This window comes from Phyllopteryx taeniolatus, chromosome 16 (assembly GCF_024500385.1).
Source record: "Phyllopteryx taeniolatus isolate TA_2022b chromosome 16, UOR_Ptae_1.2, whole genome shotgun sequence".
NCBI lineage: Eukaryota > Metazoa > Chordata > Actinopteri > Syngnathiformes > Syngnathidae > Phyllopteryx > Phyllopteryx taeniolatus.
Window position 1 is genome coordinate 9,674,313 of NC_084517.1, and position 17,058 is coordinate 9,691,370.

General features: G+C 39.9%; 1 protein-coding gene across 1 annotated transcript; it reads right to left on the minus strand.

Annotated features, from left to right (window-relative positions):
- Window positions 1-520: 520 nt before the first annotated feature.
- On the minus strand, window positions 521-16,894 carry triobpb (TRIO and F-actin binding protein b). The gene is given in 14 exon segments (XM_061748134.1): window positions 521-1,384; window positions 1,561-1,747; window positions 2,416-2,502; window positions 2,869-2,967; window positions 3,595-3,754; window positions 4,547-4,658; window positions 6,974-7,134; window positions 7,136-7,203; window positions 10,589-11,018; window positions 11,228-11,337; window positions 11,442-11,531; window positions 11,655-11,723; window positions 12,677-12,733; window positions 16,523-16,894. Coding segments are annotated over 13 exon segments (1,611 nt in total). The 5' UTR covers window positions 16,529-16,894; the 3' UTR covers window positions 521-1,384; window positions 1,561-1,585.
- Between the last annotated feature and the right edge of the window lie 164 nt (window positions 16,895-17,058).

Here is a 17,058-nt window from a genome sequence, read left to right on the forward strand (position 1 = left end):
AGCACACCAATCTGTCAACTCGTGTACAGTTTTGCCTCACTTGTAACATGTATTTGTCCCACTAGTATATGCCAAAGTTGGGCTACTAGTTAGAATAAAGACCAGGCTAGTATGGACCTTATGCTGGACAATAAAGATATAGAATAACAAAAATGTATTCAATATCCTGGGCAAGAAGGCTACTCGTGTGTGACACATACCTACGACTTGGGCCCAGTAGTGTTACAAGTGCAGCACAGTAGTTTACTAGTGAAGTTTAATTGCAAATTAGTAGACTAAAAGTGGCACAAGTAGTGAAAAAACAAAAACATTACAAGAAAGACAAACATTCTACTAGAGCACCCGAGTTGTTCTATTAGTGTGCTTAATCCATGTACTAGTATGGTGCTTAAGACCATACTAGTACGTGGATCTAAAGGTGGAATAAATGCCCAAATGGGTTTTAATGTGAACAGGTCACCAGGGGTAAAACATATTTAAGAATCTCCCAAGTGCAGGTGAACATAATTCAGAGAGGAAGGAAGGAGCTTCTCTTATTTTATTGATTGCAAAATGTGTATTATTTACAAAATACCGGCAATACGGTATATTAAATATTTTTTTTTTTCTAAAAGGTAGATAAGTCATTTTATCACAATATATTTTTTCATCAACACTCCATATTTGTTGACAAATTGGCTCATTAATGCAACACTTGTCAATTTTGTTTAGGTCCTTAATGATGAAGATGGAGGGGAAAGAAGCTTAGGGGTATTATGGGGCAAAAAGCAATAATGAGCTTTTTCCAGTCAAAGAAATTTGAGGCTGAATTTGGTTGGAGGCAAGTTCATATTCATGTCTAATCAGCATACTCTCAATGACATTTTGTGTTAATCCCAGTTCTTTTCTGCATCTTTACAGCAAATAACACAACCTAAACTCAGGTTTACTGTTTACAAACAAAACAACAAAAAGATGAGCTTTCATTTCAAAGTGTAGTTTTGAAAGCTGTACAACATAAAAAAACTGAGATGATAGTAGCTCTGTGTCATTCTGTGGCCTCAAGTTATTAACAGACACAAAAGGGTCCAATGTTTGAGAGTTACCTGAAATACCTGAAACTATAAAAATAATTGTTGAGAAATATTCCAGTTTTAAGACAAAATGCACACTCATACATGCTTTAACTCCCTTGAGGCAGAAGTTTCAGTAAGAATGGAAAAGTGCAGTTTATATATCACACATGGTCCAGTGTAATGAAGCCAGTTTGCAGCTTTTCCATGCTGCTGGATTGGCGGAATGATTGAAAAAAAAGGCACGATCATGGTCCCCCCCACCCAAAGTGCGACCATTTCCTCTACTTTCTGTATCTCGTGTTCATTCAGTCACATTGAAGCAGACACACCTGTAAAACAACAAACAAAACATTTCGATTCACATGTGAAAACTACTGTGTGGGTGTGCATATAAAAGTGTTTTTCAAACTTGTTGGTCGTCCAATTCTACAATGACCAAAATGTTTTTTTTTTTAAATACCGGATTTGTCTCCTAATGTACAGTATATAAATCTTAAATCCAAACCTTTCACTAAGGATTCTCAGCAGACTCAGTGGTCCATGCTGTTACCCAGCCTTTGGCCCTCCTGCAGAGCGGCCATGGCTAGCCTTAAGTGCTCCTTTAGACTCTGGATCTCCCGCTCACTCCGGCCTTTTATCCCACTCAGCTCCTCATTGATCTCCGCATATCGCTCACCAGCCAGATGCTTCTCCTGGCGTGAATGGCGGACACTTATGTTAAAATACTGTCATGTTACAACGTCCGCCTGAGATCAAAGCAATATTATCTTTACACAATGAACCCCACATTTTCGTGTTTCGGCATTCACAATTTCACCTCTTGTCAGATTTTTTTGTGCTCAGTCCAAAGCAATAAAAGTATTACTTTTTCAGTATTTCGTATCAAGGAACTATGTTGAAGTGAGTTGAGGAGTTTCATTTTGACAAAAATAGCATCTTGGTGCCATCTTATGACATCTATAGGGAATAACAAACCTTTCAAGGGAGCGCAAATTTCAGATTTTTCGCTATTTGTGGCAATGCTCAGTGGGGTTCATTGTATATCATAAGGACTGTTTTCTTCATATCCAGGGTTTGATTGGAAAAAGCATTATCAACATAAACTGCGAAAGTTTGGTATTATCTACACTGCCTTAGAACGCTTACAAGGTTTACTACGGTTCGCAAAAGAGCTAAGAATAAACTTTCCCTGAATTGTTTTTGATATAGTGCAGGGTTCACATAATACAGGCTGTTGGAGGGGAAAAAAGAGCAGGAGAAAGCAGTCATCAAACAATATAGACTACAAAGTAAATGTTAAACAGTATTATTATAGACTACATTGTGCCTGCTTAACAAAGTATGTAATTACACACAGTACCGTGTTAAGGAACTGAAGTTCATTCCTTAGACAGTTGATCTCCTTATGCAAGTACTCAATCTCTTTTTCTTTTACCCTGAGAAGTACCTGGAAGAGAAACAACAGTGTGGTTTTCATTTCCTGCCATAAAGTCATGACAGACTAGAAACATGATGGCACAAATGATGGTTTAGATGTTAGGTTATTCAGCCAATGGTGGCTTTGAGGATTATTTAAATGGGTTATAAAAATATTTTAGCAGTGTATGAGGGAGAAAATGAGGAGTGTTGTCCAACTTGCACATACAGCAGCTTTCTTGCAGTTTACAACAATCCGCTTACAAAAGACCAAGGTTGTGGTGCCATCTCATACCCATTTAACTCATGGTGCAAATATAAAAAGAATGGGTTTGCATATGAGGGGATTTCCTCCTTATTTACTTTTAGTTTGGAGGTTAAAATACAGTGTCTTCACCTCTAATTCACAGGACGTCTCGTTGTTGTCTTTTGAACCCATGTCTGTGTTGTTACATCGTATGCGGATGATCTCCTCTGCCAAACGGTCCTTTAAGTTCTGGAAAAAATATTTCTAAATTAATTTGCATGACATACCTTTTCCTTTATTACTGTGCAAAAAAAAAAAGTATGAAAATGTGTCTGCTCTGATAAAAGTTTCTTTAACAGTGAATTTTATACTTTACGTTACACTTGCATCCATTCATTTTCTATACAACTTATTAGGTAGGGTCAGCAGGTCAGTGAGCTGGAGCCTATCCACACTAACTTCATGCAAGAAGCATGGTACACCCAGGAATGGTCATTAGCCAATCGCAGGGCACCTACTCTATAGACCAACAACCATTCACACTCACATTCCCACCTATGGACAATTTAGTCTTGAGTCTTCAAAGATGCATATGCATGCTTTTAGAATGAGGGAGCAAGAAAACCCATGCAAGCATAAACATTCTACTAATGTTATACTAAAATAAACTCCAACTCTTGATGTTTTTATACTGCACGAATTACACCATATGGTGAATAAGACCTCACTCCCCCGAGCTCAGTCTGAAGAGGATTTGTTGTCTTGCTCAAGCAAGGGCACCTTAACAGTAGTCAGGAATAATAGGTATAGTTTTTTTTTTAAAGAACTGTATATCTAAGTATACAGTATTTCTTGTGTTCTTGTCTGAAAACTTACCTGGTTCTCTTTCTTGAGCTGCTCCAGGTCTCTCTCCTTTTGACTGAGTTCCCGTTCCCTTTCAGCGTTGTTCTGTTCAGCTCGGTTCAGCTCGAGACACTTTTGAGAGTAGCGCTCTGATAGTCCGCCTAATTCTCTCTGCAAGGCCTGACTGTCTGCCCTGCAGATACATAGTACGTAAAGTTGGGCTTTATATTAAGTTCAATTCTGTAGATTCAGTTCAAGAGAAGCAACAAAAAGTGAAAGAATGTGTGTAATGAAAAACAGTGAAACTGGAGCTTAATGTTTTAATGGGCTATGATATGAATGTTCCTGAAACAACCACAGAGAAGGCATTGTCGTGAAGCCATGAAGCTTACAAAGAAATACAAATCCACAGCCAAATTCTTTGGTGGCCACTGTGGTGATCCCTTTTTCAGACAAGGAACTGGGAACTTGAGTCTCAAGAGTCTACAAACTCACACAGAATCAATTCATGGCCCATCAAACAGTTCAATTCGGGCAGATGGGAATACAATATACAAACAATTCAACACAAGGCAGGCTATAAAATAAAAGGAAAACCAAAACAAGGCAGCTGTAAATTTTGCCCTACGATACAAATGTACATGTTCAATAGGAGTGGTGTGAATGGTGGCTGGTCTATCTGTGCCCTGTGATTGCCTTTGCAAACATTCCAGGGTATACAAGGCCACATGCCCAAAGTCAGCTGGGAAAGACTCAACCAAGACCCTGAACAGAGTAAGCTGACTATGCCTATTTATTTTAGTTCCTGTGTTATGCAGCTATGAACAGGAGAATACCACTGTGACTACTCACGTGAATTGCATGAAAATGTATCCACAATAGACTCTTAAAAACAATTACAATTTTTCAATTAATCTGAATAGTAACAAGGAATTAATTAAGACTCTTTTCCTGATCTCTGCCACACTGACAAAATGTATCTTACTGTTGTAGGATGTGCAAGGTCTGTGGGTCAAGCAATCCACTGCTGAGTCTATTGACCTTCTCCACCTCTCTCTCCAGCTCTTCTTTGTGTTTCTTCTTGAGGGCCTCCATCACTGAAACAAAAAAACGTGATATTCTTGGAAATAAAAGGCACCAGGTCTTCTTCAAATAAGGTGTGTTTGCTGCTGTGGGGTTGTTTATGGTAGTGGTTCTCAAACTGGAGTGTGGGGACCCCTGCGGATCCGCAAACACATTTGCAAATAATGATTAGTTATGTCATTTAAAAAAGTGCACCAATCAAATGACACTTAACCAATTACTCCTCCCTAATCTAATCTTACATCATTGCATGTGTGCAGAATGTTGAGCTCTTTCACGGTTCTCTCTCATTTATATAGTTACAGAGATTGGAAAAAGTATGTGAACCTTTCAGAATTTCTTAAATTTCTGCATTTATTGGACATCAAATGTAGTCTGATGTTCATCTAAATCACAAGCATAAACAACTAATACCACCCAATTATATGGTTCATATTTTTATTGAAAATAAACATTTACAGGACAGGGAGAAAATGTAAGGGAACCCTTGGATTTAATAACTGGTTGATCCTCCTTTGGCAGCAAGAGCAGCTCCAACTACCGGAGACAAATTCCTTGTGTTTTTTTTGGACATACCTGGCAAAATAAAGATGATTCTGATTCTGATAACCTCAACCAAACGTTTCCTGTAGTTGCAAAACGGACGTGCACACAACGATCAGGATGAATTCAGGTCTGGACTTTGACGAGGCGACTAGAGAACATGAATTTTCTTCTTCTGAAGCCATTTTTTTATTGATTTGCTTCTGTTTGCTTCATTGTCCTGTTGTAACACCCATTCTCTTTTGAGGTTCAATTCTCAGATAGATGGCCTCAAGTTTGTTTGCAAAATATCTTGATTAACTTGTGAATTCATTTTACCAATGATGACAGCAAGCTTTCATCAAGCTGTCCAGGCCCTGATGTAGAAAAGCTTGCCTCCACCATGCTTCACAGTTGGGATAAGATCTTGATGTTGGTGAGCTGTGCCATGTTCCCTCCACACACGGTGTCGTATGTTGCTCCAAAACAACAACTTTGGTTTAATCTATCCACGGAACATTTTGCCAGTAATGCTATGGAACATGCAAGTGCTCCTTAGCAAACTTCAAATGTGTAGCAATGTTTGTTTGATTATTTTTATTTTTTTACACCAATGGCTTGCTCCTTGGTGTTCTCCCATCAACACCAATCTTGTTTAATGTTTTACGCATGGTAGATTTGTCAACAGAGATGCTGGCCAGTGATTTTTTTTTTCTTACCTTCTTACCTCTGAGCATTCTGTGCTGTGTTCTTGTAGTCATTTTTACAGGACGACCACTCCTTGGAAGAGAAGCAACAGTGCTGAACGTTCTCTGTTAATAGATTATTTGTCTGACCGTGGACTGATGAACATCAAGATGCTTAGAGATACTTTTATGACCTTTTCCAGCTTTATACAACTTTACATATAAAGTCCTGACCTCAACCCGATTGAGATGCTGTGGCATGAGCTCAAGAGAGCTATTCACACCAGACATCACAGGAGTCTTGCTGGACTGCAACAGTTTTGTAAAGTATGGTCCAAAATTCATCCTGACTGTTGTAAACATCTGATCTGCAACTACAGGAAATATTTCTTTGAGGTTATTGCTCTCAAAGGCGGCTCAACAAGTTATTAAATCCAAGGGTTCACTTACTTTTTCCTCCGTCCTGTGAATGTTTACGTTATTTTCAATAAAAATATGAAAACATAATTGCTTGTGTAGTTTTCGTTTAAGCAGACATTATTCTTGTGATTTAGATGAAGATCAGACTACATTTGATGACCAATCGATTCAGAAATCAAAGGAATTCCAAAGGGTTCACATACTTCTTTCTCCCACTGTATATGAGGCAAGATAACCTTGGTAAAATATTTACAGCTTGTAAACCCATATCTTGGGTCAGAAGTTGTGGCTAAATAACGGTTTTTGCAAAGTATAAATGAGCACCGTGTCTTTAGCAATCCACAATGGCTTTTCCTGGGCTCCTTTCTTGTCATACGGGAAAACAATGCAAGATGTCATCTCTTTTTTTGCGGTGATATTAAACTCTACGGTCACTTTAAAAAACAACTACTCACTGGAGCATTCGAAAAAGTTGCGAAACATGGCAACCAAATTGTTAAGTTGGCAACACTGAACTGTGTTTTTGCTGGGGAAGTTAAGCAGCAAACTCATGCTTCCCCTTTGTTTGCACAGTGTATAAACACTGTATTTGCATGAATAAAGCAAAACAATTACGCAATATGCCACTATAAATGTTTCAGTACTTGCTATAGTCATCCTTTTTTTTAAATTATACACTTATAACATGTAGTCAAGCTGACCTCGTGACGTATCTTGAATCTCCTCCAGCAACAGCCTATTTTTCTCCATTTCTAACTCTGCCATCTGGCGCTCGTGCTGTCTCTGCAGCTCCTCCATCGCTTGTCGATGAGCGCGGTCCATGGCAGTCAGGCTGCGGCCGCAGGGACCGTCAGGACCACAGCCACCTGGCACCCCTCCCCTCCCCCCCCCCCTGTTGTAGTTGCTCAAGCTGGTGCCTCAGTGACGCCACCTATGGAGAGACGAGACACAGGTAAAGCCCACTGAGGGTCAAGCGCTCAACTCAGTCTACACATGACTGTGACGTGCTTTTAGATCTTTTTTTCCTTTTAAGTTGCTTAAGTTGATCTTTTAGATCTTTTTTTAGGTTATTGACAATACAAATTGTCTTCTATCCACCACAATAGTTAAAGGTCCCATATTTTACCAAACCAACATTTTCTAGTATTTGGGATGTTGATATTGGCTCTATGGTGCCTCAGTAAACGTGTAATATGAATTAAAATTGTCCACGCATAGACGTCTTTTACTGCCGAGGCCTGAAAACAGGTCATTCAAATTTCTCGTGCTCATCTACTTCAACAGATAAGCTCTCCGCCTACCTCTCTGCCCCTGAGCCAGTGGTGTCAACATAACAGTTGTGCTCTCACATGTAGTGAGGGTTGGGTCTTCTACACAGATGCAACCAATCAGAAGAAAGGGGGTGGATTTAGCCAAATATGGACAAAGCAGATTTAAAAAACTGGGTCAAACAGAAGTAGCTGTTAGAGGGGCCTTTTCTGGACACTAGTATGAAAAAACCAAGGTGTGTTTTTAAATAAAATTGATACTTTTATACTCAGTCCATGTTAGTGACTCCATTATGGAGGTCTAAATAGTCAATATATGAGACCTCTAAAGTCTAACCAAAGTCATATCCTTGTTTCGCGTCTAAATACATTAAATATATTTGAAGATAAGTGGTGGGACGGTAACGACTGGTTCGCACATCTGCCTCGCAGTTCTGGGGACTGGGGTTCAAATCCCAAACCCGCCTGTGTGGAGTTTGCATGTTTTCTCCCACATCCCAAAAACACGTGTGGTAGGTTGATTGAATACTCTAAATTGCCTGTAGGTGTGAATGTGAGTGCGAATGGTTGTTTGGATTATATGTGCCCTGCGAGTGGCTGGCGACCAGCTCTGAGTGTATCCCGCCTCTCGCCCGAAGATAGCTGGGATAGCCTCCAACACGCCCACGACACTGGTGAGGAAAAGCGGTACAGAAAATGGATGGATGAAGATAAGTGCGGGAAACGTGCAAAGACTGATAACCATATGGTACTCAATCGTTGAGATATAGCTTAAGACTTTCTATTCTTCATGGGGTCCTTAGCTGCCATTTGTGGCTCTCCTTACGCCACCACACTAGGGCTCCATGACGGTTACCCCTGGTTCCAGTCTGGTGTCTTCACTTTTGGTGCAGACGGGTCCCCGAGATGGCATTTGCTACTTGGTTTCTTTGTGCCCAACTATAGGTCATTACATTATTACTTTCTTACTTTTTTAACTGTATGTGTGTTTGTGTGTGTGTGCGCGCACATATATCAATCTGTGTGGATTAGTGGTGGAAGGGTGGGTTAATTTTAACCATGTAAAGCACTTTGAGATGCATATCATTGTATTAAAAGTGCTCTATAAATAAAGTGATTTAATTGAATCTCTTTAGGACGGATTTTCAGGGCGGGTCTAAAAACTAGCCTTGTGACATCAGTGGGCTGGGGTGTATACTTTCCTTTCATTACAACCTGACCCAGTATAGTGTAAAATTGGCCATCAAACTATGCCCACAACTCGAAAAAAAACATCTTCCCTGAATTGTAATGTGTTTTTAGAGCTATAGTGTCTCTGCCGGCTGGCCCCACGTGTGCTGCGTGCCGAGGCAGCGGCGAACAGGATGGGATCCGCAGCCCTTTGACAGCTTGCCAACAGTTGGAGAGGCAGCCAGAGACCGGCGTAAAGGCCGTCAGTCACGTGTCTCGGTGCGAGGAGGATGAGGGGGAAAAAAATTATCCGGTTGTTGCCGCCGAAGGCTGAACCTTGGCGGCCACACCAGTGTGTGCACCACGGTTCCCCTGCCTGGATGACTGTTTCCCCCCCTCCTTCTCACGACGCAGCTGACAACGCCGTCGATTAACGGTCCGCCAAATTTCAACTGAGACAAAGGTGTGGCCACCTCAGAATGTCTCTCCACGCTTAGGAGCCAGCCATAAGAGGATGCACGTCTTTGATTGACAGCTGAAAGTTCCAGGGAGGCGAGGTTGTCAGAGCATTCAGCGACAGACCCAGTGTCTGGAAGCTGAAAGAATGTCTCAATTGTTGACAATTCTGAAGCCTGATTTCACATACTTTGCAATTTTTTTTATCCATTCATTTTCTGGCTTCTTAAGACTTTTCTGTGGTGTGAAATTTGCAAGGCATTTTTTTGGTCTGTGGTTGCACTTTAATTTACATGATATCCAAAGGATCAATATAATGCTGTAGTTAAATTGCTACTCGTTCACGTGAGTTTTCAGTACATACTACATCTTTTGTTAGCGTTTCATAAGAATTATCCATCTTTTGTGTACCGCTTATGACAATCATTAGACATTAGACAATCATTTCATACTAACATGCTAACCTATGGGCAATTTAGAGTTGTCAATTAACCTCCCATTAATGTTTTTGGAATGTGAGTGGAATCCAGAGTACCCGGAGAAAACCCACTTGGCCACGGGGAGAACATGTCAACTCCACACAGGCAAGGCTGGATTTGAACCCATGTTCTTAGAACTGAGGCAGATGTGCTAATCAGAAGGCAATAAGAATTATCCATCCACCCATCGACTTTACCGCTTATCCTCACTAGTCGCGGGCAAAATAAGAATTATCGATCCATCCATTTTCTGAGCCGCTTCTCCTCACGAGGGTCGCGGGCGTGCTGGAGCCCATCCCAGCTATCATCGGGCAAAATCCGTACACCCTGAACTGGTTGCCAGCCAATAGCAGGGCACATGCAAACAAACAACCATTCACACTCACAGCCACAGCTACGGACAATTTTTAGAGTCGTCAATTAACCTACCATGCATGTTTTTGGGATGTGGGAGGAAACCGGAGTGCCCGGAGAAAACCCACGCAGGCACGGGGAGAATATGCAAACGCCACACAGGCGCGGCCGGGGATTAAACCCCGGTCCTCAGAACTGTGAGGCTGACGCTCTAACCAGTCGTCCACCGTTCCACCTACAATAAGAATTATTTGAACTAAAATAGTATGATGTTACAAAGCTCTTTAGCAAGATTGTTAAGCTTTTATTTATGAATGGAGCAGCAGAGTCTGTGTATCGTGTAGAATGGGAATAAAATCATGCCAAAGAGAACACACACATGCACAGTAGGCAGAAGATGTAGCAGTATTCTCCAAGTCCATTAGTTCTATCTAGCAATTTCCAGCTTAAAGGAAAGAGGACAGAGTCTATTTGAAGTGTTAAAAGGCTGAAAGGAGAAAATACTTCATCTGAAAAAAGATGAAGGGTTAATTTGCAATTTTGCATATTTATTTAGTTTGCAAATTACAAAATTCTCTCCACACACTACCTCCCTCTGCAGCGCCTCATTGGCTGACTGGCTGCAAGGCCGTGACCCCACTGTTGGTTTCTCCTTTAAAGGCATGCGTTCAAACTCTGCCCACTTTTTCTCTAGCTCCTCTTCCATGTGTAGTCTTTGATTGACTACTCCGCTGGTGCCCTTCCGAGACAGCACAGCCTCCCATTGGCTACACGTGGCGTCTCGTGTCTTCTCTTCCTGCCATCGGCTCTGCTCCTTCTGTTGTCCCTCCCCGATCTCTCTCTGATTGGCCTGGACATGGCTGGATGAAGCAGGAACAGGGGACAGCTCAACGTAGTCAAACCTACGCTGAGCAGGTGGAATTTCTGACGAAACATCAGCGTGACGCGATGACGGTCGCCGGGAAGGCAGCTGAAGGCGTGAGTGGGAGTTTTCTTTGTCACTACTGCTATCAGGCAGTCTGGGTAATATTAGAAAGGAAACTATATCAAATTCAAGGCAACAGTTTGAATTCCTTAAAACATAAGGAAAATTTGACATCAAACATACCATTACATTTTTAAGCACCAATTAGCTTCATTTAGCTAGTTGGCTATCGTAAGATACAATCTGATGCTACCCTTTAAAAAAAATGTGGTTTTCTAGTAACAATAACAAAGCAGAAATTACTGTGTGATGTCTGGGGATGTACTGGGCCTGATGCATTTCTTTAAAACCTCAATCCAGTTCCTCCTGATTCCTGCTGTCATGGCGGAAAGGGTGAACATGGCCTCCCGTGTCTGGAGAACAACAGATGAAAAAGCTTAAAGATACCAAGATGTGGCCAAACTGTCATGATTTGAAAAAAGGAAAACACCAAATGTTCGACCAGTGAAATACTCACCTGTATCTGAAACCCATAGTTCTTCTCCACATCAAACTCGGAAACCTTGACGCAGGATTTCAGATCAATTTCACCATCCAAATCATCTTTCTGTCCAGAACAGCCCAAATCCCTTTCAGTTAATATTTCACCTTGTGTTTGACTTTTTAATAAATAGAATTTGTTTATGCTTTAGAAAACAAAGAAGAAAAGAAACAACGCAACTTCACTTACCTCCTCTGCACTGGAGTCTCTATAGTACTTGAGCCCGGCATCAGTTAAAACAAACCAGTGCTTCTTCCACTGAATATATATATATATATATAGCAGATATCAAAAGTGAGACAACAAAATAGCAATATAACAGATGCATTCAAACAAAAGAACAGAAATGTTGAAGGTGGAGGCCACACTGCTGTTCATTGATTGGTCGCAAGAGAGCAGCTACAGCAATGGAATAAGAAGACCAACCAGTAGATTATAATGCAGAGAGGATTCATAGTCATTTGCTTCTTGACAATACAGACCATATTGTGTTTCGATCCTCTTTTGTTGACTTCTTTTGCAGGCTACATTGTGTTGCGCTGTTGTCATGTCACTAACTTCCATGGCAAAGTTATTTGCCAAGCAGTCAACATCTGTACTACCAGGGGTAGGCAAAGTATGTCCCGAGGGTCACCCACGCCAATCTTTATTCCAACCCACCAATCATTTACATGATGAAGACTCCTGTCAAATTTACTGCTATCATTTAGCTGTTTTACTTTTTTTCATCCTAAAATTGGTTATTTCAAATGTATTTATACATTTGCTTATTTTCTATTCATTTATGTTAAATAATTTACTTGTTTGTTTTACTACAAATAATAAAATGAAAAATATATTAACAGACAGACAGTAAAACAGACATTTAACCTTTTTTAGTAATTGGTTCATAATTAAAATTAAATTATAAAAATTGATATAAACTATTTTAAATATACATTTGAACTTGTATAATTTATTTTATTTTTTTTTACCTCATCTATGAATGATCAATCAAATGTGGCCCCTGAGCACAAAAGTATGCCCACCCCTGTGTACACCATGGTGAATAAAAGTGAAGCGTACTGCTTGGTGGGAATGTGGCTTTGGTGTGCGGCAGATCAGTTAAGTGAATGGGCTGCTACTACCCTTCTTACTATGTTTCTCAATAGAAAGGACAGACGAAGGAGAGCTTTGCAGGAGAATAAAGTACATCATCTGTGGTACTTTACCTCTCCACAGTCACCCAGTTTTGACATCCATCCCTTCTTGAAGTTTAGGAGGTCAGGCTGCGGGGCAGAGAATTACAGTGTCAATGTTAATAACCTTCACCAGAAAGACAGAAATGTTCCATTGGATACACAAAGTCTACACACCCCTGTTCAAATACCAGATTTTTGTGATATCTAAAAAAAAAAAAAATAAAAAAAGAGACCAAGATAAATAATTTCAACCAAAAAAAATCCACCATTAATGTGACCTATACCCTGTGCAACTCAATTGAAATGTTCACACCTGTTTCGGAGATTTTGTTACGGTCTGATGAAACAAAGACTGACCTTTTTGACCTAATTCCCAAAAGCTATGTTTGGCGCAAACACAACACTGTTCATCACCAAAAGAAAACCACATCTACAGTGAAGCATGGTGGTGGCAAAATCATGCTTTGCGGGTGTTTTTCTTCAGCCGGAACTAGGGCCTTTGAAAAGGTCATGAACAGTTCAAAATAGCTGTCAGTGTTAGCATCAAACCCCCAGGCTTCTGCTAGAAAGCAAAAAATGTACTACTAGAACATCTGAAATGTATTTGAGGTTAATCAGAGGCACTTTAAATGGTGGCAGGTATATGCTGACTTCCATTTAACATAGGTTTGAATGTGATTGTGTACCCTGCCTGCTGCCCGCAGTTAGCTGGGATAGGCTCCAGCATATCAGTGACCCTACTGAGTATAAGCGGTGTAGAAAATGGATGGATGGTTAATTCTGAACACAGTCACATCACAGTTATAAGAGGATGTGCACTACATTCTGTCAGTTGTTTATTTTTACTTCCCCATCATGAAAAGATCTTTAAAAAATATATATTGAGTTCTACAGGTTATAAGTCACGTTAATGGTAGAAAATGTCTTGAAATTATTTGACTTGGTCTCATTTATTTTATGTCACAAAAACTTGGCATTTGAATAGGGGTGTGTAGACCTTTTATAGCCACTGTATGTAACATGCTCATGGTGTAGTGCTGCACAACAAAGTTGCATGTTCAGAGATGTGAGGTGTGAAAAATAACAGCACAGTTCTCCAGACAAGGGCATTAGTATCAGTATCAGCAAACCCATTAAAATTGAGAAGTAGTTTTAAGAGGGCAAGAGTATCTTGTCCTAAATTTGTAACCCAGTGACAGAACATTATTTTCAAACTAACATCTAACCCATTTCCAATAGTCAGCATGTTTCTGCTTTTAAAACCATTGGAAACATGTAGGAGTTGATAGGGAGGTTTTTGTGAGTCCTTGATTTAGACAGACAACATTCTTTTGCAGCACTTTTCTCACTTTTGCTTATCGGTAACAACTACTAACCTACTTCTATTCTTTAATTTCATTCCTATTGGTACTACAATCTCACCCCTACAATTCAGAGTAGGCTCAAAATTCGGAGAAAAATGGCTCTATAGTCACGCAAAACTTTCAACTCCTGATCAAAGGATTAATCCTTCAAGTGCATTTCTTTTGCTTTTTGAGGCTTTTCTGCCACACATTTACAAACAAAAAGAAGCAGACACAACAAGGGCTGTTGAAAGAATCACAAAAAAGAAGACTACTGTTGGTGAAGTAAGCAGATATTCTAACAGCAAGATTGTGCAGTGTCACAATAGTTTGGTTCAGCTTCACCACGCACATCGTCACTTATTAAAATTAATGTAGTGTTTTACGTTAGTTTTTTTCAATGTTGTGAGAATATAAGAACGTTAAAACGAGTACGCGAATGTTGAAAAAATTGGATGTTAATCAGTAATCACCTTCAAAATACACCAACATTGACCATTTATGTTAAGTGTTTTATGGTATTTACATCTTAGTACATAATCGTCAGCGATTGGAAGTTCAACTAAATCATGGACCTCCATTATGAATTCACAACATTCAGAAAAAGTCTCACATCACATTAAACATAACATAACTATTGTCCGTGGAACTATTCGATTATTCAATCAGATTTCAAATTTGGCTCACAGGGACAATAACCGCAGCATTTTTCTGGACTCTGATTGGTCGGTCAGACTCGGAGCAAAACTTCTTATAGCAAACTTTGACTATCAAAACGTCTGTAGTGATCTGCGCACATTAATACATTTAATAACAAGCATCTCTGGTATGATGTATTCTTTAACAACATTTGTTGTAATATTATATAAATAATGATTCTGAATTGATCCAGATGATGTACAGGTACAAGGCACAGCTGCATGCTGTTCAAAATTGTGTTTTTGTATAGTATTGATGGTTTGTGTAATTGCACCGTGATCGTGGCATTATTAAAGAGGAGGATTCGTTCAAGTAAGTCCCCACTGAAAGCCCAGGTACCAAATGCACAGCCTTCCACTGTGCTATATATGCAGTGGGAGGAAAAAGTATGTGAATCCTTTTGCATTTCTCAAATTTCTGCAAAAATTGGTCATTAAATGTGGTCTAATCTTCATCTAAATCACAAGACTGAACAGAGTCTGCTTAAACTAATACCACACAAACAATTATGTTTTCATATTTTTGGACTGATGAACATCAAGACTTTTAGAGACTCTTTTATAACCTTTACCAGCGTTATACAAGTTAACATATAAAGTCCTGACCTCAACCAGATTGACATGCTGTGGCATGACCTCAAGAGAGCTATTCACACCAGACAATGCATCCTTGGAATCTTGCTGAACTGCAAAGGTATTGTAAAGACGAATTGTCCAAAAGCCATCCTGATCTGCAACTATCGGAAACGTTTGGTTGAGTTTATTGCTGCCAAAAGAGGGTCAACCAGTTATTCATTCCAAGGGTTCACTTATTATTTTCCTCCTGTCCTGTAAATGTTTGTTATTTTCAATAAAAATATGAAAACATACATTTGTTTTTGTGGCATTTGTTTAAGCAGACTGTTTATTCTAGATGAAGATCAGACTACATTTAATCACCATATTTATAAATGTAAGGTTCATACACTTTTTTCTCCCACTGTAATACAAAATGAAACATGTTTGAGTTTCTGACAGTAACAAATGTGTGAACTTGGTATTGAGTATTAAGAGGAACTTGGTTATCATGTGATGATGTCTACTAAACGGGTCGTGTAGAGGGCAAAGCGAAAGTCAAATAAAAAGAGTGAACATTTTTCATGTCAGTTGCCATTGCCATGCCTTACCTTGTTGGTAAGGTTAGAGAAAGGGAAGAGAGGGTCAACAAGTTACTGACTCCTTTCTGCCATGTCAAGTGAATCTGGTGTAAGTGATCATAGTTCTGCAACCTACTCCTACATACCAATTTACTGTACTTTTTTTTTGGGGGGGGGGGGGGGGGGGGGCTATAGATGCATCATAATAAACTGGACAACTGGTGGTGATTAGGTGTGCTTCCTCGTTAATAGCTTGCATATTATACAATGTATAATTACACAGTTATTTTATCTGATCGCGCCAATGTCTGCATGAAGCTATTGACAGACGTTTTACTGTAAACGACACATAAAAGTATACCTACAGCAACCAGTGCACTTTATAGAGGCCGCAAGTACACGAGAAATGTAGAAGCGTCCAAAACAACACACTGTCCAAAATTTGAACAGTTGAAAGCGTAAATAGTATTAAATGTACCAACTAAAACACGCCCTTAAACTGTGACACACGCTGTCCAGGACGGCTAATTAAAAGTAAGCATGTCATAGCATGTAAAGGGAAGATACAGATACACAATTACAACGTTCTACAATGAAATAATAGACATTTAAACAAAATGTTTCACTATCAACAACGTGTATCTTTGAGGAAGGAAGAAGGGAAAGACGTTGCTTTGAAAAAAAAAATGAACGACTTACCGTCATGATAACAGGATCCGGGTAGGACCGCGTTGAAGAAAAATCAAAGTACCGTTAACGCACAAAAAAACTTAGATAGCGCTTTATCGGAACTCTCCGTTCGACTTAACTATCCGTCAATAAAGTAGTACAAGTTTATTGTACAACACCGACGTTAAGCGACTTTCGATAAAACCGCGCCATTCACACTCCCAACAAGCGCAGCTTTCGACATTCGCAAGCAGGAAGTGAACTTCGCTAAAGTAAACAATGATACTTTTGACGTAAATGCGGCTTAAAAAAAGTGTAAAATGTGCAGCCTGCCGTTCGACGGTAGCGACACCGCTAGTATTTTTTGACTTGTGGTTCACTTCCTGGGCGGCCCCGTTCGACTCTTTGTACAAAACACAACCCTCAACTCAAACTCTGGCTCGCTGGACATAAACGCCTCATTGGGACACTTAACGCGTCGCTGCGATGCGTCCACGTGTCAGCCATATTGGATGTGGCATATCTGCCCGCAGAAGCTAATGCAAAGACCTTCCAAAAGCGACAAC